The sequence below is a fragment of the Aplysia californica genome, unplaced genomic scaffold (genome assembly GCF_000002075.1).
Source record: "Aplysia californica isolate F4 #8 unplaced genomic scaffold, AplCal3.0 scaffold00025, whole genome shotgun sequence".
NCBI classification, from domain to species: domain Eukaryota; kingdom Metazoa; phylum Mollusca; class Gastropoda; order Aplysiida; family Aplysiidae; genus Aplysia; species Aplysia californica.
Genome location: NW_004797295.1, coordinates 2,230,367 through 2,255,242, shown reverse-complemented (window position 1 = coordinate 2,255,242; position 24,876 = coordinate 2,230,367). Strand labels below are relative to the sequence as shown.

General features: G+C 38.2%; 1 protein-coding gene across 1 annotated transcript in view; it reads right to left on the bottom strand.

The window, feature by feature from the left end:
* Positions 1-4,872: 4,872 nt before the first annotated feature.
* The window catches only part of LOC101857223 (Hermansky-Pudlak syndrome 1 protein), a gene marked incomplete in the record, with an annotated part of 22,741 nt that continues 2,737 nt past the window's right edge, over positions 4,873-24,876 (bottom strand). Inside the window, 14 exon segments of the mRNA XM_005091067.3 lie at positions 4,873-6,494; positions 7,425-7,507; positions 8,893-9,006; positions 9,520-9,732; positions 10,330-10,444; positions 12,280-12,392; positions 13,024-13,188; positions 16,994-17,215; positions 17,989-18,098; positions 18,762-20,028; positions 20,303-20,480; positions 22,263-22,414; positions 22,702-22,810; positions 24,055-24,176. Of these exon segments, the coding sequence (XP_005091124.2) occupies positions 6,317-6,494; positions 7,425-7,507; positions 8,893-9,006; positions 9,520-9,732; positions 10,330-10,444; positions 12,280-12,392; positions 13,024-13,188; positions 16,994-17,215; positions 17,989-18,098; positions 18,762-20,028; positions 20,303-20,480; positions 22,263-22,414; positions 22,702-22,810; positions 24,055-24,176 (3,141 nt within the window).

Genomic DNA, 24,876 nt, shown 5'->3' with positions numbered 1-24,876 from the left:
TGAAAGTGTCTTTAATTTTTTTTCCTTGTTGGGAAACCTTTATGATCTACACTGAGGAAACAACTTAGTACATGATATGATATTACATTTTTGGCTTCCTTTGACTTTTGCTGGGATCTTTGGAAACCACTTTTTCTCCTTTTTTTTCTTTTGTGGATTACTTGTTTGTCTGATCTCTGGACTCTTTGGTGCTTCCATCTTCAAGGGAGTTTATGAATATAGATAATTTATGGCTTTTTTGTATCTATTTTTACTTTGTTATTACTCTCACAGGTTATGGTTTGTTTGCAAAAGACGGAGTTAATAGTAATAGTTGCTGAACAATTTTTCTGTACTTACCGAGAGACCTGCCGCTCAGAATTAGCTTTGAAACCGCTGGAGTAAGCAATGTTACAGTCGGCCATGTTATTGTTGGTTTGCATATCACCGTAATTTATGTTCCTTGCACATAATGAAAATTTGTGAAGTTTCTAAAGGTTTTAACGAAAGTCAGTCGTGAATTCTATGTCTTAAGTTAAAAACTGTAGGAAAAAGACATCAGTGTGGAATGTAGGCTAATACTTTCCAACCCATGTATGTCTGCGTTAAATGAGTAGGTTGAATTTATACTTGTTATGTGATCACCTCAAAATTTGGCTGTGGCCAACCTTTTCAGTGGTTTGCTGCATTGTGATTGTTGGGATATCAAGAGAAGGGTGAATAAATGACAGATTTTTAAGAATGTAGAGAAAAATTCATCAGTGCCAATGAACTACTCTATAGTACTGAAGCATAAGTGTAGAGGCAAACACTTTCAAACAGTGGCTTTTCGGCAATGGGAATTCTCTTGGGAATTATGTTTTTAAACAATTGATTGGAGTAATTTCTTTGTGTCAATTTTATTGAGTTTTTTTATTTTTTCTGTTCTACTTCATTTTGGATTACAATTGTCATCGATTGAATGTTGTTGTACATTTCAAGAGCTGATTTAAAATGTTTCTCAATGACTGCTAATAAAATGTATCCATTGGAACTGTACACACATTTTTCTGTTAAAGTATTTCTTCTTTTCACTCCTTACACCACTATATTTTTCTTGAAATGTATTCTTTATTTAGAGATGAACAACTTTTTGCTGCCTTTGATGTACAAAAGGAGTCACATTTGTGGCTTTCAGCCTATGCCATGAACTCAAATTGTACGATTATATTTTGTACAATAAATTCCATATGCAAGTCTTTTGGTTCTGTTTGTAAGTGCTATAGAATTGTAGTCATTTTCAAAAGTCTACAGTCATTAACCCAATGAATGCGGAGATTTACGGTGACAAACTTCCCTCCCATACTGGGCAGTTCTGTTAAAGAAACTTATAGTTACACTCTCAGGGAAAAAAATGCGCAACAAAAACTCTAAACACAATTGGGATGCAGTTCTTCTTTTCATTGCTTTACTCTTTTGTTGCCTGGGGGTATATGTTCCTTCTGTCGGCACTAGTTTTCAGCTGAGCTTGTTTCAAAACGCACAGTCAAGATCTAGCCAACTCATGACATATTTCAGCAGTCTTCAGGTCTTCCATTATGTCAGTCACTTTTCTCACTTCTGTCATTCCTTATTCCCCCCCCCCCCCCCCCCCCCCCATAATTTCAAATAACTTTCAAATCTAAGTCAAAAGGTGATTTTTTGGGGCCTTTTTAACCCTTTGCCTGCTCTGTCGGTGTACCTGGTACGCCCTAATAATTTACTCCCGTGTGCGCTATGTGGTACGCCTGAAAGTTTTTTGTTTTGTGCATATCTTCACTTCTACACAGTTTTGAATAACAAGAGTTACATCCGTGCATTCTCTGTCCACTTGCCGATGCGATCATGCCTATTTTAAGCTACTAGTCCCAGGATTCGAATGTAGTAGCTAAAACAAAGAGACATGGTGTGTAGTGTTGTGCGTGAATGACGAAGTCAGTCTGCCTCTCTGAGGTTTTTGCGTGCAGCCTACTTTCGCCAGGATGGCTTCGCAAAGGTTGACTAGGTCTATGGATCAGGTTATTGCAGAAATTTATCGAAATACAGACAGTGATGATGAAGATTTCAATTCATCCAAAGAAAGTTTTTGTCGTAAATCTTATCTCCGAGATGACAGAGATCTAGAATGTGGAGATGGAATTTTAAAAATCTCATTTTCACCTGCCAAATTCTTCTACAGAATACTTATACCTAAAAATTTGTAGCGCCATTGGATTGTATGTTCATCTCTCTTTTATTTGACATAGACTTTGCTGTATCTAGTGCTTATAGTATAGTAAGCGAGCTATAGCCATTCAAAAAGCAGACCGTGTCATACACAGCCACAGTGGAAATTTCCTTAGCAGACGTGGTGGACTTATAGTTAGCAGTCAAGGGGTTAAAGTCATTTTGGTGTTTACACTGCCGCTGACAAGCCTAGATTTGGGTGTATCGATCACTTGCAAACCTAGCAGTGAAGTAATATTAGCAAATGTGGTACTGCATCTTTTATACACAAATACGAATCCATGCAGAGCTTGTGGTTGAACTCTGTACAGAAGAATTGAAGCTAGGTGATTATTCATGTACTCTGGACGAGGCCACACGAGGTTGCCTCTTACACCTGTCTGCCTGCAGCAGACTGCCGCCCTCTTAACGGAGGCCAGCCAGAGGAAGGAAGGAAGCCGGGTGATTAGCATGCTGTGCATGTAATCAGGCAACCAGGAGTGGCAAATTTTGCCAACTTCCATGACGTACATGGTATGGCACAGCGCTAAAAATTACCCATTTTCATGATGTAGCAGGTACATCATAACGTAATGAAGGGGTTAATGAAAGTCCAAGTCTAATAATCCAAGCATTTAGTGCATTGTGATTGATACAGTCTACACAAATCCCACTGTCACCTGTAAATGGGAGATCAAAAGGTGTCCAAAGCTGACACCCCCCCCCTTTCAATGTCACCCTCAGAATGTATTGGTCTAGTTTTCTCTCTTTATTAACTATCACTATTACAATGAGTTTCTGGGTCAGAATCAAAGATAACATCTGTAACTTCTCTATTCTTATAACACTTTGGAGTTGCAGGTTTCAAATAAAAGTGGACCAACATTTTGAATGCAAAATTTCTCATCAAATCAAAGACTGCAGGCTCATATCTATTATGTAAGAATGTCTCCTTCACCATCACCATAATGCATCAGGCCTAGGCCAAGTCACTTGGTTTGAACTTGGAACAGTTTTTTTAAAATCAGGGACAAAATAAACAAAATGGGAGAATATCTGTCGTTTGTGTGAGGGTGGGAGCCGTTCTGGCAAGAATTCTCATAGTTAGCTCCAAATAAGTACATGTAATCATAGTTTTTGCGAGTTCATGCTCAATAGAATATTCTCATCGAGATTATTCTGAATCACAGCTAGAGGAAAAATCAAATACGGCAAGACTTTTTGTTTTTTTGCTCTACTGTCTCCTTGGCTCAGTGGTGTGTAAGAGGTGAAAGATGTTGCTCTTATGCAAGGAGCAATGGTTTGTCATTCATATTTGGAACTTTTGCTTTTGCTTGTCAAACACACTGTGTTGGTCTAAGTTCTGTGAGTAAAGCTGGAACCGTTCTTCGGGATCTGAAGTAAGCTTAATTGTGCGAAAGGAATAGAATATCCGTGATAGCATTTTGTCTGGTGGTGTGTGATAGTTATTAAAGGTGGGCTTCCGAGCTCTGAAAATGAACATATAGAATAAGTCTTGAAACTGAAGGCATTTCGTTGATCGATGTTGCAATTGTTGCATATTTCCCTCATACTATCTGTCAAAAAATGCAAACCTGAAGATTTGTAATGCACCGTTTCGATAGTTCTGTTGAAGTAAGGTAAAGCCAAACTACTGACAGATAACTTGAACTTTAATAATTTTTTAAAATGAGCATTATTTGTTAATTTTAGTCAGATTGAGAAGCGGTAACAGAGGTCATTACAATAAGAATCAGTTTTGCATTATATTCTGTAAAATTTGATTTCAGCCTGGTACATGTGCACTCAGCTTTTTAAATTTTAATGAAAGAAATCTCTATAGAATGAAATATAATGTACATGGGTTGCGATTAGCAGTGATATTACCTTTCCTGATCATAGTTTTGATTGTTGTTTGAAAAGTTTAGTATCACAATGATGCTATATGGGATGTTACTTTATATTACTTGCAAGAGAATTATCCTGCTTCTTCAAGGCTATTCTATAGATTCAGAAGTCTTTTTCTAATACACCATCCCAGCAGAAAGACGGAGATACTTGATAAAAAATGTATCCCCACTTGGGAATTGAACTTGGGTCTTGTGGGTGGGACAGCAAAGTAAAGCGCACAACTGCTGCACCATAGATGCTGGTGATTCAGAAGTTGATATTCCTCTCTCTCTCTCCCTAACTTCCCCCTCACCTTAAGTTTGTGGTGTCTAGAAGTGCTCAGGCTTAGTTTACGTTTACATTGTTTAGCCCCTTTTTGCTTCATTATTCAGAGTCTTATGGCCTTTTGTCTGGGCATCCAGGTCGCATAAGATTTTATGATGATTTTGGTAGTGCTCAATGTACTTTTTAAGCCCTGTTGATTCTTTTAGAAGTACAATGAACCACATACATTAAACTTTCAATTGCAGTGCAGTAGGATATAGAAATAAAATAGGATTACCCTGACATACAAAGTTTGTTGGATTCTAGAGGAAATCGAATGGGGAACCTCCAGATTAAGATACATGTGTCAAAACCACTACACAATGCTGATCCACAGTCACACAGAACATGGGGCTTTTTTTCTGCATTGTAATCTTATAACTGTGTGATGGTACATACAACCTTTTTTTGTTGTGAAACAACTTAGACCACCAAAATAACAAAACAAATATAAAGATTGAAATATTACAGAGTTCTTTATTTGATCAAAGTTCTTGACATATGACACATGGCTCCTGATTAAGAACATAAATTATAACATTGAATCACATTTTAAGACATTGTGGAATGGAAAGAACACAACTGTGCAGGCACAGCCATCTGGATAGCACCGGTGCAGACACTACTATCTGCAGAAACATGAAACTGAAATAAAAGCAGGATTTGAAGCCATCAGAACAAAGTAACTCACAGAGGGTAACTGACATGCTAGGCACAAACTTTTCTGCAAACTTTTCTCCATCACAAGTCATTTTACAAGACAAGAAGTGCACTGTTGGCAATTATCAAATCCATAACTCTTTCTTTTTTCCTTTCATTATTCAGGTACTTTGGTTCTGATGACATTTAAGTACATACGAGTATACATGTTAATTTGTCTAGATCTACTTGATTTCAAACAGCCGTTACAGAATTCAATTTATGTTTTTGTTCACTTTAAGGGCTCCTTGAGTACATTACTGAACTGATGCTGATGTCATCTTTGCTAGGCCCAAGAACAAATAGACCAAAGCTTTTAGTTATTTATAGCTTTAGGCTCTATGCTAATTTTGAAAGAAAATGAGAATGAGAACCTTGAGGATATGATTAGCCTTAATCCTTCAAGAGTCAATGGCCAATTAAATTGGCTGGAGGTTTTGCTTTATGGTGTCGCTGCCAATTTATTTAATTGGCCATAATTTGAGTTGCCATTTCCATTCATTCATATCCTGTCTTTGATATTGTTAAACATTTCAATTTCTTCACAAATTAGCTCAATTTCCGATTTACATCCTTGTTTTCATAAATGTATAGGTTTATGGCCTTTACTTGCTTGGTTTGCCTGTTCTCCAGTATTTTCCAAACTATATCGTGAAATCCTATGATTTCCCCTGACACTACAGGCTATTTGTTAGTGATGCATGGTGGGTTAACAACACAAAAAACAATTGGAAGGGGGGGGGGGGTCTGTTTACTATTAAGCACAATTTTTCTGTCTTTCAATTTAAAGTGACTTAGAAACATCTTTGTCATTTACCTTTATACAAAGTGTATACATTGCACTGTGAGGTTTGGAAATTGTGCGAAATATTTAGAATTGAATAAAAACAAAGAGTGAAAGCTGTAAGCAGCCATAGTGTTCAAACAGAACGACTGCACAAAAAACTTCAGGTCTTTCTGAATGGTCATGTTTAAAAAAAAGAAGAGTTAGTCCTGAGTAAACAGCCACCATAAAAGCACTGGAGAGCTTGAAAAAAATATAGAAACGTTAAAACTGAATTGTAACAATGCTAAGTTGTATTTAAAAAACAACAGCTTTGTTTGTAAAATTTGTTTTTATTCCTATGACTAGAAAATGGAATAAGGAAAAGTCTCTGGTATAGATCAGGTACAACTGATGGTGAACACCTCTAGAAATACATTAGAAGAGACTAGCAGTGGTGTAGGGTTCTCCAGTCATTTCCCACATTTTGGCTGCCAGTTTCTTGCAATGTGCGGCCACATACTGGGGGTGGACACTACCCACGTGGAGCAGGAACATCTCGAAGCAGCGGACCGAGCCGTGGATGGCCTGGGGGAAGCAGTAGCGCAACAGCTTGCTGGAAAGACATATCACAATTGTGTGAAATGACAGAAAGGGGGAGGAATTCTTTGAAGCCTTGAGATAAAAAGAGAAACATCTTTAAAAGTTAATCATAAAAGTAAAAGCCGGGTAAAGCAGAAAAATTCCACATGTTGAAAAGAAACAGAATCTACTAGTGACATCCTTGCAAAATAGGAAATGAAAAGCGTTCAATTAATGCAGACTAGAAATAAACCTAAAAACACAACAAAAGTAGGCTTATCACTATCCTGAAGAAAAGTAAATGAACCGTTCTCAGGATAAGAACAAGAGTTGGAAAATACTTCTGCAAGAATCTGTTCCATCATTGTCTGATATAAACTGTTTGCAAAAACATCTGATGAAGAACACTAAGCAAGAACTATTAAATGTTGGTAATTACATCACCACACGCCTGTTACAAGCAGAAACATTTATACAAGAGTTTACTTTTTAGTGAGCGTGCCAATCTAATATAGAGCTAAATATGTTTCCAAGGTTTGATTTTTTACCTTTCAGAATAAGACTAAGAGAATAAAACAACTTACTTACATGACATGTAATTACCACTTGGGCTATAATTTCAATTGTAAGAAAAGGAACATTAGTCTCAAAATCTAAGATTCAAACGAAACCACATCATTATTATGCATCAAAAACATACACATAGTTATCTGTGTAGTGGAATAGAGTATAAAGAACATGCAAATATGCACCAACATCTAAGATAGGATCTGGCTTACCACCCAGGGTGTTACAAAAATAATTCAAAACTTTGTCGTTGAAATTGCATGATAAAATTTAAGTCATTGCATATTTGAAGTTTGCCAGAAATGTCAGGTTAGGTAATGTTTGCAGGGATTACATTTTCCTTTAGACCACTACAATAACATTTTACAGCCTCCTGCAAAAGACAGCTGCGAGTTACCTGTAGAAGGAGCCACTGAGTATTCCTGGATAAGGCAGTGCCTTAGATGGTTTGAAGCTCTCTTGTACAGGCAGTGCATTCCCCTAAAGATAAGAAGATGGCCATGTTACTCAACTTACTGTAGCTGTCATAGAAGGCTACAGACCAGAAGGCCTCTGAATGACGAGTTAAGAAAGGTAATTTGTTTATAGTTTGAGTAAACGGGAGCACATCCACATGATATGGTCACTTAATGCTGGGGAAAAAATAGACACAACAGATAGAAACAACAGAAGGAAATAAAATAAGAGGGACTTACCAGTAGAGCCCCTAAACCATCAACAAAAAAGGTAATTCGAGAAGGCTAATTCAATTTTAAAAGAGAATAATTCACTACCTGTCAATCTTGAAATGGAATAAATATCCAAGTAGCAAAAGAGAGGAGAAACAATTGATTTAGAAATGATCATCACTTGATGACTCTTATTCCCACTCTCCAGTCACTGAACTGTTGTCCTGATTGACAAAAACAGCCACTATTATCAATGATGCAGATTGTTCTCCCTCACCAGAGCACTGGTTGCACTGAACTTTAACCTCATTGCTCAGTATTCCACAGCTGATTTTTTTTGTCTAAAACTTTAAAACTTTACACAGACATTTCTTTTGTAGACATCTGAAGGATGATTGGTAAATTAATCATTGCTTACATTTTGTACAGCCTCATAAAGTTCATCATTACAGCTATATTTCATGACAACAGACAAAAATGTAGCAGGCATGAAAGAACTTGCCCAATCATACCAATATTGTACATGTCACCAAAGAAGACAAGTGCATTAATTACAAGATAACATAAAATTAGGAAAGTTGAAGACTGGTATCATACACGACAGATTTCTGCACTTTGCAAAATGCTATATACCTATTTCAGGTTGGTACCAATTAATCATAAGATTACAAAAGTTAGAACAGACAATATGTAAGAAAGCTGAAAGTGATAGAAGAACCTTTACTGCACAAAGTAGGCCTACACATGTAAACAATTTACAGTTACAATGTTAGTGCCTTAATTGCAAAGTGGAGCTTTGGAATAATGCAGGACTCGCAGCCTAAAATACTTATGACTGTGAGCTGCACTCAGGTAAACTGAGGTAACGAATACTGTAAATGAAAACTTTCAAATTTTACAAACCTGAAAAGCCAAACCTACAAGAGCAAGTTTGCCTTTTATTACAAATATTTCTCTAAACAATACATGGTAGTCCTTGATAAATTATACACAATCAATAAGATTAACCGTTATGACACCATGAAAATGTGAAGTTGCACACCATAAGATACTAATATTGACTATTAAAAGATTTTTTGTTGTGTGAATATATTATAATGCAAGGTGATATAAAAATAAATTAGTAATTCAATGTGATTGCATATAATTTTGAAGTAGAATCTATTCTTTCCAAAGGGAGCTCATACTCATACTCACTGCATAGTCCTCAAACCAGAGGAAATAGGAGAAGTAGAAGTCTCCATCCCGCATCATCACAGTGGTGTAGCCTTCTGTTAGTTTGTTCATCATGCACTGGTACATCTGCCAGATCTGAACAGAAACAACAGAAAAATAATTTAGATGTCAGATTGCCAAAATGAGGACAGTCGAGAATCAGCTGACAAGCTCTCTGCCATAGGAACATTAACAGAACAGAAATGAAAATCAAACAACAATTCTTCACACAAGGTAATTCTCCAAGTACCTCATCTTTTGCCCTTTTCCGTGTCTCTCTTTCTGTAGTAGTTGAGCCAGTATTGACGTTCAGGTCTTTCAAATTGTTAGTGTATTCAAATGAGAGTCATCACCACTTTCCATTGTTTGAATTTAAAAAAACAAAAACAATCCAAAAAGTAGTAGTATTCCTAACTAAGACTTCTTACAATTTACCCAGCTATTCATTTTCTTTAAATTTGTCATACATCTATGACATAACTCACAGTCATGTGGCCTCTTAAAAAAAAAATGTCTTAACCATAGTTACAAAGAGGTATCTACTTGTGGTGTGATAAATCAACAGAACTCGATGCTGTTAAGATAAATAAATGATGAATTTCACTGTACCTTTTCTTTCAAATAACTTGTGGCATTCATACTTTCTCCTGCATTCATTGAAATGTTAAGCGAAGGAGCAGTAATCTGGTGGAAATGACGATCAATGAAGATAAAGTGAATGAGACCAGGAAAATCATCGATATAGCTCGTCATTGTGATGTTGCGCTGAGCCTTCACATTCAGATACTCCCGATAGTCCAGAAGTTCAGCATTAACACGAACCTGGGGAACAAAATAAGAGGAGAAGTGAAAACAAATCATGATTTTTAAAAATATGCAAATATCACTCTGTTAGAATAACGAGCAAAAAACTATTTCACCCTATCCGTATGCCTGGGGTCATTCACATTTTAGAATATTTCTAGTGCGAAGATCTCTTTGAAACTTTCAGTATTTCTCAAAAAATCATTTTGACAGACTGCTATGCAAAGCGTTCAGATCGGATTAACAAGTGAATTTCCTCTTTCGAAAGTGGTGGCACACAGTTCCCCACGTCGTATGGATATGATAGTAAAACATGACGTACAGATAGAGTTAAATTCACTTTTTAAAGACAAAAGAAATAGTTTCTTAAACCATACATTTACCACAAAGACGTGCAACTCTGTTGTATGGCTATAAACCATTCAAAACATGTCACAGTCCTATAAAAAGCATCTTAGTTCCCTTTTGGGGAAATTTCCTCGTGAACGATAAAAAGTGAATTTTATCTCATAGCCAGTTATACACATAGGAGAAGCCACTGAAATTTCATGAAATCTATACACAGCCTAACAATATGCTCTTTGACAGAAAATCCCATCATAGTAGGGTACTTACTCTTAGCTGAGAGAGGGTCACAGCCAACTGTGGGGTCTCTGGGATGGGGTAGAGGAAAAGACAAGAGAAGAGTTCCTTCAGCCTCTTGTACAGTTCCAACAGAGGAGATTCCAGTCTGGGGGACACAGGAAGAGCTCGAGACAATAAAGCTACAACACAATGCAGAAACTCGACTAGTCGTACACTCAAAATTGTCCAAGATGGCCACCCATTTTTTGAGGAGAAGAGTGGTTGTCTAAGACATGTGGTCATCTTGAACAGTGTAAATCATAATATAATGCCCCCCCAAAAAAAGTAAAAGGGGAAATGAGAAGTAGTCACGAGTACAGATGATTGTTTTGGACAGGTGGATGTTAGAGCAGGTTTGACAGCATTAAAATTGCACACAAAATAAACATAGATATCTTTTTTAATGATGATTATTCAAACTCTTTCAATGGCAATGCAAAAAGAGACAGCCCAGTTGCAGTTTATGGCAAGCCAACCCCATGATGGCCTTGTGTTGCAAGGAACAAGCTGAGACAACGGTAACAGTAAGAAGAAAGTACAGACCATATTAGAGAGGTCACCAAACTATCTGATTACAAAAAAATAGAATAGGGGTTGGAGCTACAGTTTGGTGACAAATGTTTTATTCTACACCAGTCTGTTATACAGGAGACTCCACAGAATTGGATTAATTTGGAATTTTAAGGTCAAGTATAACAACTGTTATAGTCAAAGACAAATTTATCTATGAAGTGAAATTACCTTTTCAGTCCACTTAGCCCTCTGAATTTAGCAAACAAGACACCTTTCATTTATCCCCTTTAGTAATGAAGGAGTACAAAGGCTTATGCACGGATACAAAACTTTTTAAAGTTCCAACACACCACATAATATTTTAATCCTAATGCCCCCTCCCCACCCAAAAAATTTTTTTTTTTAAAATAAAAATTTTAATCTAAAAATTAATTTAAGCAATTTTTTATTTTAAAATAAAAATAAAACAAAAACCATAGCTGGTGGTTGCAGGGTTATTTAAAAACTCATTCAACTGGATACCCACCTACAAAAGCTGTGCTTTCAATATTGCTTCATATTGATTGTCAGCATCAGCACAATAACCATTTAGCAAATAAGGAAAGAGTGGAAGAAACATTGAAAGTAAAGGATCTGACATCAGGTACGAGGTCATGTTGGGACAGAATAGGACAAAGTGGAATATAAGAATCACAGTAAAGAGCATTGGTCACAATGGAACACATATGTATGGTCTACATTAACAGAAACAAAATGAAAGGCACCAACCATATTCCTCAGTCCTTATGTTTTCTTTGTATTGACTTCAGGGAGTTCCCAAACACACAACACTCAAATCTCGAACGAATCCACTTCACATTCTCAACTAAAGACCCGGCTTAACGGCTTTCTGGCTGCGGGTAAGTGTTTCTTAGTTATTGCTACAGCCAAAACATAGTCCTTGTCTCACCATGAGAGGCTGGAGGAAGGGGGTAGGGGGAAAGGAAGTTGGGGAGAGATGTTGACCGCTTCGAATGACTGGTTCATCACGCGTGCAATCACGCTGTGGGACAAGCACGGTGCGGATGGCAAGAGGCGTAACTTTCTGTAAGCCAATGAAATGAGAGAAAAGTAGTGACGTAGGACCCGGCTGTGCACAAATGAGATTTTCTGCTTTCCACTTTCATTCACCTTCTTGCTTTCACACCGTCAACTCCTTAATCAAGGGAGCTAACCACATTAATTGTTTTTATGTTCTTGTTTACCTCCCTTGATTTTTTCTCTATTTCTTTGTATTCGGTGCTTTCACAGACATGATGAATTATGGAAATCTCAAACACTATTTCCAATCCTTGACGAATTCGAGTTACCCGTGTTTGTCTGTACATAAATATACCAAAAAAAATTGTTCACAATGAATAAGCACAGTAATGGCGATATTTAACTTACTCTGGAGGTATGGGCGTCCTCTTGTCTCTCTCTAGGAAGTCCAGCAACTTGCGTTTAAGATCTTCTTTTTCCCAACGAGCATGAATGTCATAGCTGAGGTTCCTCACTTTGCCCTGAAGATCAACAACAGGTTCACAAAGATTTTGAGCTCATGTCTCTCACAATATAAACAAATGACAATTGTTTGTCAGTCTTTAAGAGATATACGTACAGCCTCTTCATTGAAAGAGTCATACTGAAAGTAAGGGTGTAAGCAGATTCGTAACTTTCTCTGCCAATGACATACATGTTGTTAAGTCACTGAGTTGTAGTTCATGACATGTAAGCATGATAACCAATACTATTATTAGCCAAGAACAGATTAAGACAGCAGTAACACCATGTGTACATAGAGCAGATAATACTTGAGCACACTCACCCCCTCCCCCCCCCCAACCACTTGAAGCAATGATGCATTTATTCTGATGACATGTCCCTCTTTTTTTTTGGTAAGTTTTTACAGCGCTCGCAACTGCATAAGGTGATATGAGCGTGTGGGACAAATTAAACATTCAAACCCATGACCTACTGAATGAGAGGCGAACACCTTAACCTCTAGGCCATGAGAGCCCCCTGATGACATGTCAGAAGGTAAATATGTTACTAAATCCTTAAAACAAATTTCTTTGTAGATATTTCATGTATTGTATAAAACTTTTTACTGTCGCTGTCACTATTTAATAAGCATCAATTTAACTACCTTACCTTGAATTTTTTCAAGTTGTTGTGCAGTTTTGCCAGTTGTGAATTGATGATATCATAGACATACAAGCTCCTAGACCGAGGTAACTCACTCCTACGGCCGTACAAGAGATCTTGAACATTGTGAATCACTTGGTACAAGTAGTCAGCAAATATATGTCTTGGAGCCTGAAAAATGGAACATTAAAATTTGAGTAAAGATTCAGCAATCTAATATAATGTTTAAGAAAAGTAGCCATAGATAGATATTCCAAACTGTGAGTTTCTTGACTCTTTTACAGAAAAAATTCACAAACATTTGGGCAGTCTTCTACAAACTGCTTTCAGTTTTAGTAAGGTTTTACGGTGCTCACAACTGCGAAAGGTCATATGAGCGCCAAGGGGTGGATGTCAACAGAGGAGTCCAAATGGGGAATCAGGCTAACTCTGCTCACCTCTCTAGCCTCAACAGCACAAAGTCTGCTTCAACTATCAAGGCACCCCGGAAATAGCAGTTCACAACAGAGTGACAAATATGCAAAAGAAGTAGAGGAAAATGACGATAGTAAAGATGACGAAAGAAAAAGCAGCAGTTCCCCCTACGTTGTTACGGCACAGTATGAGCATGACATTGATAAATCAGTCCATTAAAAATTTACTAAGCATAAGAACATGTTAATATCCCCCACCTTGGAAATGTTCTACAAATGGACTATGATTTGAACACAAGTGCTACCAACAAGCTGCCAGGCTTGCCTTTTGTTGAAAGATGTCATAAAATCATGTAATGAACATTTATCCAATCCATGCCAAGGTATCTGGTTTACTTTTCACCAAATTTCCACATCCCTAAACAAAAGGAAAATCTCAACATAGCAGTGGGCACACATCCGAGTTACTTTAGGTTTCATTTATTTCCTACTGAGATTTCTCATTCTTAAAGGTAGCGTATGAAATTGATTCCATTTACTTCAAATTGTTTTTCCTCTTTCAAGACACGTCAACACTTTTTGTTTATGAGCCAAAGTTCAGGGTATCCTGTGAGACTGGGTTTTATTGAAAATACTCAGAAATGTGTCAAATTTCTTGTAATATCCCAAGGACAGCCTGCAAACCAACACTATTTCTTGCAAGTATTGCCACATTTGAAAAAAGAAGTGTGATGAAAACAAAACAAGCTTTGGATGTCAGGAGACTGATAACTGAATCATGACACTATACCATAACAGGGATATGTCCTGAAGCTATATTTCCTGAGCTATATTTCCTGAACAAATTTACTACCTGGAAAAAAAATTTACTACCCAGCAAATCAAGCCCCACACCAGCTCGAAAAAGGGAGTTAATTTGCGCCATCAATAACATAATATACATTATTATTACATAACATATGGAACGAAAAGAACACACAACAAAGTCCAGTCGACAAAATGGAGGATAGACAGACGATCGCAAGCTTGCTTGCAGCTAGATTTAGTTGTAGTAAGGTTTTTACGGCACTCGCAACTGCATAGGTGATATGAGCGACAAGGGGTGGATGTCAACAGAGAAGTCCAAACAGGGAATCAAGCTTCGACTATCAAGGCACCCCGGAAATAGTAGTTCACAAGCGTGACAAACATAAAAAAGAAGTAGAGGAAAATGACGATAGTAAAGAAGAGGACAGAAAACGCAGCAGTTCCCCCTACGCTGGTCCAGCACAGTATGAGCATGACATTGATAAATCAGCCCATTTACATTTCTACTGTGCATAAGAGCATGTTAATATCCTCCCTTTGGGAATGGCCTAAAGACGTTTCAGTCAGTAGCACTGCCCTGGTGGAGGTGGGAGGGGGAGGGGGGTAGATTTATACCTAATGTGTACACACAGGGTGACTGCCAAACCGGCTTCTCCATTGTCCAGGGCCATGTTACACAACAACGCGCACACACGTAATGACTCGAGTAAACCTATTCAGTGTGAGAGGTGTAAGAACTGTGAGAGGGCAAGAGGCAGTGACACTGAAAATCTGCCAGACTTGAACAGAAAGCTACAATATTGTTCTAATTTACTATCACTCAACAAATGAAACGCGAACACTTTATTACAATAACACGGCTTACAAGGTATGAAGGATCCCGATTCCACACAAGGCCTGCACCAACGCGCGCTTCGTAGAGGGCTCTAAATCTAATCAAAATTCTGAAATTTGCTTACAGTTTTTGTCCTCTGGTGTTGCCTTCATCCGCTCCCCCCCCCTCCCCCAAGTGTCTCTTTTTTTTAAAAAGTCAATAATCCCTGCCCTACTCCGTAGTCCTATACTTCGCAACGCTCAACTTTTTAATGAACTTTGGCGACCCCAACAAACGCCGGTGCTCACCGATGCCGTACCTTGTAGTGCCTCGCGCGAAGGTTCACTGACCTGTCACGCTGGCGAACCCGACAATCTAAAAATCGGACAAAGCTTGTATTTTCTTTTCACCCCCCACCCCCACAAGTGACAGCACGGTGAAGAGTCCGAGTAATTATTGATTTTATTTGCACGGCGACAAAGCGGGTATACTGTACAACCTGCATATTACAAATGTTGCGTTATCAGTTTATCTACGCCAAATTTCAGGGTGGTAACGAAAGCGAAAGTAGATCTTGATTTTCCCAATCGAGCCTCGGCGTCACATACACTTCTACCTGCCGCCATAGCCGGCTTTTTGCGTGAAACGTACTCTCGGAGGGGGAAAAGGTGAACGAATAATTATATCACAATCGCGACCGGCAAAAACTGAGTCATGTACCGCGGCTAGGGTTCACTGGAAAGTCTTGCTGGCTTCACCACTCAGTATGCAGGCTAATTTACGACCGTTTGCCAAATTTTTACTACCTTCAAGGCAAATTTACTACCATTTACGACCTTTACGACTAGGGGGCCGAATTTACGACTTTTTTACGACTTTACGACTTTGCTGGACGCTCTACCATTGAACAACACTCTGCACACCCATCAGAGAGTGACACAGAATCAGTTTTACCAACCCCTTTTTCTCCAGACCTGACACCTGAAACATTTTGTTTTCCACATTGAAATTCATTAATAACGACATCAAGAGGCATCTTACAATAAAGTTTGCTTCTGTTTCGTGATTTCCGTCTTAGTTTTCTACTGAAAAATAACAAGTACCTAGGTCACAGTTCAGATTTAAGCACTCTCTTTTTATTTCATTTTCTCAAAACTTGAAAAAAATTACCAACGGGCTTGAGCAATGACGCTAACTTTTATATTATATCGTCATAAAAAGAGCTGTAGAACAGGTTTTATAACTCCCTGTTACTAGCATCAAATTATAGCTACAGTTATGGATGACTTTGAAGATTTAAGCTGAGTTCATACGATAAGAAATTTATTATTTTTCCAGAACAAGTCAAGCATTTTATAAATAACATCTTTTAAAAGAAGTAACTTACTCACGCAGGCTTCAATCTGGCACACACAAGTTTTATACTTTGAGTGTAGTGAGGTGATTAATGAGCAAAATCTACATTCTCGGTAACTTCAAAGATTAAAAAAAGACCTTTGGAATCAAAGAGAACTTGGTGGAATGTGGACATCCACAGTGAAAATTAAGAAGTCGGAGATAACAAAATTCTCTGCTGGTTAGAAGATAAGTGTTATACCAGGACAGACTTAGTTTTAGTTTTAGTAAGTGTTTTACAGCACTTGAAACACAATAAGGTCAAAAAAGTGCTGAATATTAGAGGTGTTACAAGAGAGTAACAAACACAAAAAAGAAGGAGGAGAGATAAGGATGATAGATGTTTGATAGGAAAAAAGAAGCAAACCACACCAGAGCACCCGCCAACCACTCACAGACTCCAAAAAGGTAAATACATACTCACGACATACCACAAGTAGCATACAGGAAATTGGAATCACAAAAAACCACAGTGGTATTTACCTGAGACAGAAAGTACACAAAGTTTACTTGGACACTACAATTAGGAAACTTAAGGAGATGGTACCTGAGACAAAAGCACCAAAGTGACTCCAGGCAACACCTGTGCTGTGTGTATGGTGTAGGGGGAGTAACGACATGTGGAGGTCTTCAGGAAGACATTCTGAGGACGATAGCTGGCCGGGCTGCTGGGAGAGGATACCACACTGCCAGCTGTCTGGTACGTCAACACGGAGGACTCTGCTGTCCCCGTCTCTTGCGGGTTCGGACTTGCACGTATTGGTTGAGGCTGGAGAGAGAGAGCGAGAGAGAGAGAGAGAGAGAGAGAGAGAGAGAGGAATGTAAACTGGTAATTCTTTTCAGCATGTCATCGTCTTCCTCTTTTTTCCTCTTTATCCCTCTTCAGGTATCAGCTGTAGTTGAAATGGAAATTTTGCTACCACAGCAGCCTGGACAGACTTGCTCTATTTTTATTTTCATATGCCAGGACACCTTTAATTGGGCAATGTCACATCAGACCTCTGGATTTTTTAAAAACTCAATCCAGTAAAACTAGTTGATCTCTCCTACTCAGACATGAGGCATACAACAGCTTGAGAATAAAGTAAGTGATACACTGACAATCTCTGCACATACAAAGGATACATACCATGAATTTTGGTATGAGAAGCAAGCATTTTCTTTCTCAAAGATTAATTTTAAAACCATTTGCATTTGCCTCCCTACCCGTCACAATATCAACAGCATGAACCAGTTGAGAAAAATTGATAGACAAGAACAAACAAAGATATGAAGGGGAAAGGTAAAACATGCTCAGTGTAATATTGAGCTGCTGCAGGGAGAAATCTAAGAAAATTTGTTTCTTCTTTTTGGGAGGTATTTTTGTCCACATCTGTCCTTACCAGTGCCAGCCAAAACAAAACAAAACAGCACAGACATCCAAAAATTCACATTCACCTCCAACCTTTGACAAGGCTAACATGTTATATAAGATATTGTTCTGCAATGAGATTAGGTACAACTTTTCACAAAGAAAGAAAGTCAAGCACAGAGTATACTTACAGAAACTCTCTTGGTGCCTTGCTGGTATCCAGCACTATGTCCTGTAGATGGAAAGCTCTCTCCAACATTTGCTGTCAGCTCGGGATAACTTTTACTCATATTTGAAATGACTGAGCCATACATGAAACAACAGAGAAAAAAGACAAGAAAAAAAATAAACAGTTGACTCTAATGTAAAAAATCCAACTTTGAGTTTAAAGAATAAGAAGAATGAACTGAACTTCCATGCTAGGTAAATGGAAGAATAAAGTAAACTTAAGTATAACTGGCACTCTTGAGGCCCCAAACTCCTATTGCTGGGATTCAAACCATTCAGGATCATGTAAACTGAAATGATCTGTACTTAAGAATTTCTCAAATAGCTACACTACAGAAGCCATTTCTTTTTACAGTAGAACACAGATATCTTGAACATGTAGGGAGTTGACATATTTGTTTGACTCATTTGTAATTCAAGTAACTCAAAATTATTTTCTTTTCTCGGCCATTATGAAAACTACCCTGAATCGATAAAAGGATAGAGTAATGGATAGTGTTGGTGCTTTAATTGATGTTGAAGCAAGAGAAAGGAAGAGCGAGATGCTAATGAGCCTTACGAATAAAACCGGAAACTTGGTGAGTGAGCATTTTTCCTCCAGCATGCAGCTTTCTAAAGGATATCAGAGGATGCAGACAGGACATGGCTTTACAACAGAGGTCAGATTGCTATAAAAAATTACTGCTTTCCAAAAAGCCTATAGGACATAATGGAAAAAAAGAAGAGTAATCATTACCTGAACTGCTGCGTGATACCTCACTCACGGCAGAAGATCCCTCCTGCTCTTGACTGTGACCAGAGCTCATAGTGGAAGATCTCGAAGCACGTATCTCTTTCCCATTTTGGTTGCTAGAGTCTGGGTGAACAAAAGATGGTGTAGACCTATTATCTTTTCTCTCCCGAGTCAGCTGAGTGATGTCTGCACCCGAACTTGTCTTTGAAAGACTCTGACAATCTAAGGTTGGGTCAGGCTCATCATTCAAGGAGTCATTCCTGTTAACACTATCATCTCTCTTTTGAGTATTCGTTGGTGAAAGAACATTTTGGGCTTCTGTCCCTAACATTGCAGCAGGGTTTCCAGTGACTGAGTCAAAGGCTGTTTCATCTACTGCAATCTGAGTATTTTGTGGACCGCTGGGATCTGAAGCATCACCACCCTGTTCAGGTTTTTTGTTGCAATGTTCTATACTAATATCAGCAACAGACTTTTCTACATTCTCATTGTGAATTGGTTCTGCATCCAAAACTGGCATTTCTCCTGTTTTGGGAACAGTAGAATGAGTTTCCCCTATTTGAGTAATTTCTCCTTGTGAAATTGTTCTCTCTGTGTGCATGGCTTCAGCATTATGGGATGGTCTTTCTGAGTGTATAGCTACCACTTCAGGGGCAGCTCCTGCTGTGAAAGAACTTTCTGCTATCTGACCTCTGCCCTCCGAATGTGCATTTCCAAGTTGTGTTATAGTCACCTTGGGAGGGGCCTTTCCATTTTGCGTTTCAGCACTTTTCGAAACATTATTTTCATTTGTGCAGGGGTTTGCAGCAATTTCATCTGGTTCTTTGCCCACATTCTCTGATACTTCAATCATTCCTTTTGTCTCAACTTCTTTGTGAACAACAACCTCAGCACTCACTTTATCATTTATCCTCTCAGGAGCATTCTTCTTTGAATCAGTCTCCTTGACAGTCTGAGGTTTCATTTCTTCAAAGAGAGAATCTGGGTACTTTTCTTTGTACATATCAAGCAATGAAATAGTTCTTGGCTTTCTTTCAACTTGAGGAGAAGCAGAATTTGGATCAGAAGAGGCTGTATACTTCACAGTTTCAGATTCAGAAAGAGACAGCTGACTGGATGCATCGCTGAGAGGGTTTTTGGAAGCAATTGCAGAAGGGGCTCCTTTATTCCTTGGAACATCCAGTGTTTCTATGTCCAGGTTGTGGTTTGATTTAACTGAAGATGACCTTGACCTGTTCCCTCCTCCTGGTGTGTTGGGTGCACTGTGATACTAGAAGAGAAAAAAAAACCCACCAACATTATAAGACAAGAGTAAATCAAAGCCATCAGATACGATAGTTTCACTGGTTTTGCTAGTGTGCTCATTCCGCCTGTGTGTCCCAACAGTTTCTAAGTCTCACTCCCTCAAAATGTTTCCCAACTCATTTCCCACTAGTGACAAGACATTCAAGTAGAAGCCAGGTGCTCTTTTTTATCTACATTCTAAAAGGAAAGTAAACTTTTTGTAATAAAAAATAACAAAATGTGATCACATGAAGACAAACCTCGTCTTCTCCTCCATCACTGTTGTCCTCAATGCTTGATGGGATCTCAGACTTCGACTGAGGGCCTGTATACTGGCGGGAGAAGAGATCTTCCAGCCGCTCTGTTTGGGGGTACATTGTTCCAGCCAGGATCATCACAGACAGGATATCTTTGGGCCGAAGTTCATGGGCACTGCGACTGAATACGAAAGTTGATAGTAATAAGCTTGTTTTCTTCAAACTCAGTTACCTTAGAAGTTAAGAGGGATCTTTTTGGTTTCTTTCAGTGACTGACTCTAACTTATTGAGATATGTGTTCTAGATGCTACACTTCATCAAGAATGCATTGCGGGTGAAGGAATCAGTTGCCAATAAACTTCTTTTTGCTTTAATGAGCAGTTCAATTTTTAGCTTTAAGAGGCAGGTATTGTTTTTCTCTTTACTGAAGTGATAGAGAGTATAGCACTGACAAGTGGAAAAGTTTCGTTTCCTTGCTTATTTGTACAATAAAAGCAGTCACATAGAAGACATCAATATGAAAATGTACCTAAAAGAACCAGACCATCAATGATTTATTTATAGAGGAACCAGCCATCCATGTCCAGGTGCTGTTTTAGCCTCTTTCCTGTATTCGGATTAATAATATCTTTTGGCCAATTTATTGGTTCCGCTTCTATGTACCCCATATCTATGGTTCTCAACCTGGAAATCGCCTATAATTCGCTGTAATTGCCTCCCCCCTCCCCTTTCTCATCACCCCCCCTCCCCCCTTATAGTGTCATCATTTATGTTACCGTCTATTTTTATCGATAACACGTTTATGGATTAAGGGCAGTATTAATGATAATTAAGAAAAAAAAAACATCAATTAAATAATAAATAAATAAATAATAATTAAATAAATAATGCTAATGAATATCATAATACAAATATTGAGAAGAAGAAGAAGAAGAGGAGGAGGAGGAGGAGGAGGAGGAGGAGGGGGGAGGAGGAGGGGGAGGGGGAGGGGGGAGGGGGAAGGGGTGAGGGGGGAAGGGGGGAGGGGGAGGAGGAGGAGGAGGAAGAAGAAGAAGAAGAAGAAGAAGAAGAAGAAGAAGAAGAAGAAGAAGAAGAAGAAACACGGGGGAGGAGGAGGAGGAGGAAGAAGAAGAAGAAGAAGAAGAAGAAGAAGAAGAAGAAGAAGAAGAAGAAGAAGAAACACGGTCATAACATCAATATAAAAAACAATAATACTAATAATAGAATTGATTTGAGTAAAATAATGAAATAATATTAAAATAACAAATGGAGCAATATTATTATAAATCAAAATTTATAAAAGGACACTACTTGGAATCCGCGGATTGTATGGGTCAGATACCTTGTATGAATACGTTAAATTAGGCAATTCAATCCATACAATTTGAGGTTATATGTTCAGATTACCATTCTTTTTTTTTCAAGAGGAAGGCAGATGTCTATTCTCATTTTGTGTTCGGTCATTTTATTGAGTTACGTCTATAAGACCAATCTCCTCGTGGTTTAAGGAGTGGAAATATGACCTGAAAGAACAAAATACATTTTGTCACATTTTTCCGTGCTTTTTTGATTAGAGAAAGGATATGGCATTGCCATTTGTTGCAGGATGTCTGCAAGTAGGTATCCATCATGGCTGCATCCCCAGATTGAAGTGAAAATTAACAGAATTGAGACATGACAAGGTGCTGGAGACAAAAAGGAAGAAACCAGAAAACTTTTCCAAGCAAGTCACAAACAAAAAATTCTTTAAGAAATACATAAGACCATTTGATGCTTAATGTAAGTTAACAATTCACATTCTGACAGTCATTAGTTGTGACATTTCTGAGGGAAGCGTTAATGTCCTTCCAAGTTGCTGATGTTTATCGTCACAAACGCATATCTGACCACTGGATGCAGACACACATGGCTTCACATGTTGCTGTAAACTACAATGTTACACATAGTACCAGTCTGTACTCACTTGGAATAGAGTGCAAGCAGTTTGTTATTAACCAGCAATAACGCATGTTGAGTGGGGAGGTCCCTAGCAGCTTGAATTTGCTTGACAGCCTTCTCCAGAATCTCCACACTTTTCTCACTGACCATCTGGTTCACATGCAGCCTCTCTATAGCCTGTGAACATCAATCAAGGGCCACAAAAAGAAGCTGTAAAATGTGACAAACTTGTTTGACAGAATCATGTTACATAAAATATCAGCTAAGCTCACATAACTCAAAAAGAAAAATAATAATAGTTTCTGACAAGCAGATGTACACAACTGACACCATAATTTTCATATAAAGTTGCTAAAATAACAACATAAGAGTCACAAATAACAGAGCGTTAAGAAAGAAATTAGCAAAAGATCTTATCACTTGCATGACCTAGAAAAAAAACAACAATATATGGAAACAAATACCTCAACAAGAAATTCTTGCTCCGTATCCACGAGAACAGCCCAGTGGCGAGTGACACGACGAAGAAAATCCCATTTCGCTTTCTTGCTGATCAAATGTGATAAACCCATCCTGTGAAAAATAGCAATAAAAAACAGTTCATCAACACTGCAGCAAAATGTATCACAGCAAAGAAACATAATGCAGCCAACAATCAGACTAAAAGACACAAACTAAATTTTACTGGACACAAAAAAATCTATCTATGTCAAGTCTAACGCTATCGGGCATTCGCAGAGCACTCAGTGTGTGGGAAACTGCCAAGATTTCACTATAACTTATTTTTCACTATTAAAGAAACACAAGTTATATCATTGCTTTCTATTAGTCATATTGTTTCCATCTCACATAGTAGGGAAATTGGTCATTGCCGAAATTTTTGAAGAGACAAAAAAAATGTTCAGGTGATCCTAACTTTAGGCACATCACACAGCAGCCCACATACATCTGCAAGAAACTGTTTTGTGAAATCCTCAGAAGCCATTACTTCAGTGTGTAAGCATCCTATCTGCCAAGAGTTTATGAGCTACCCTCTCTTGTTAAAGTACATGGTCTGACTTTTGCTGCACACAGGCATGGCTGGTGGATGACTTTTTTTTTAAATCAGGTATTTTAAACTCTTGAAGGAACTGGCCCCTAGAATGTTACTTTGTTCATCTTATACTTGTTTCAAAGACAGATCAGAGAAAATTACCAAGCTTATCAAACCATGAAAATATACATGGTGGAACATATAGTTTCATGACAAAAGGCAACATTGTATTACCTTAGTTTTAGTTTTAGTAGAGATTTTACGGCGCTCGCAGCTGCATAAGGTCATATAAGCGCCAAGGGGTGGATGTCAACAGAGAAGAACTTACAGGGAATTAGACTTACTCTGCTCACCTCTCTAGCCTCAACAGCACAAAGTCTGCTTCGACTATCAAGGCACCCTGGAAAAAGCGGGTCACAAGAGTGTGACCAACATACAAAAGAAGTAGAGAAAAATGATGATAGTAAGAATTAGGAAAGAAAAAGCAGCAGTTCCCTGTTGTAGTTCAGGCACAGTTATGAGCATGACATTGTTGGATCAGCCCATTTACAACATTAGAACGAGAAATGCCCCCCCTTTGGGAATGGCCAAAAGACACTTCAGTCAGTGGCACTGCCCCGGGGGTGTATATCTTAATTAAATAGTAATGTAAATGATTCTGACTTAATATCATATTTAATAATGCCAAATGAAAACTTTTGAACGAACGATAAGGGAAAAGCTATGTAGAAAAAAGACAAACATTCATTGCTACTTCATGTGGTTGAAAATTAAATAGACTTACTCTTCACTCACTGGTCCAAACATGAACCTCATGAGTCTGATGAAAACTTTTATTTTCCGACGAAGGAAGGTTTCTGTCTCAGATCCATCTCCATTTATTGCCATGAAGAGAAGGTCATCCACCTAGACAGGATGAGCATAACAACAATACAGATAACGCTGAACGCCAACAAAACATGGCACTATATCAACACCCACTTCCCAGATTGCAACACCAAGATTTTTTAAAAAATAAAGACAATGTTAAAGTGATGAAATGTCATGTCTTTTCGAAAAAAAAAAAGGTAATCTGCATGATGCATCCCTTACTTACACTTAGTACATTTTCAGTGCAGAAGATTATGATGCTTGTCATATCTTCCTAACTGGCAGATTTAAAGAAGGGACGATGATGAATATACTTCAAACCTTTTTTTTTTCATGTAGAAATATACATTTTGTTGTGCTGGCAAGAAAATTGGGCAACTCCGTTCAACCCTACTTCACAGTTGCTCAGTGTGTAAGCGATGATTCATAATAATTCTTCTCATTGTGAGTTTCAAACACAGAGATATCTTAACTCACTGGCATGCTGGGCAGTCGCTCCAGGGCTCCATCAGCACAGCGGCCCTAGGCAATCTAGGAACATTACAATTCTCTGTAATAAACCCCATATAGCCAAATCTGTCCAAGAAGGATAAGCAAGGGAGCCAGAAAAAAAAGTTCTGTCTTAGACATTTTGACCTATTCCATCTTCGATTGAGGAATTTTAAATATTTTGTTCTGTTTCGGTAGGTACTGGGGGGTCCCAGAGGGCTAGCCATATATGCAGTAGGATCAAGGA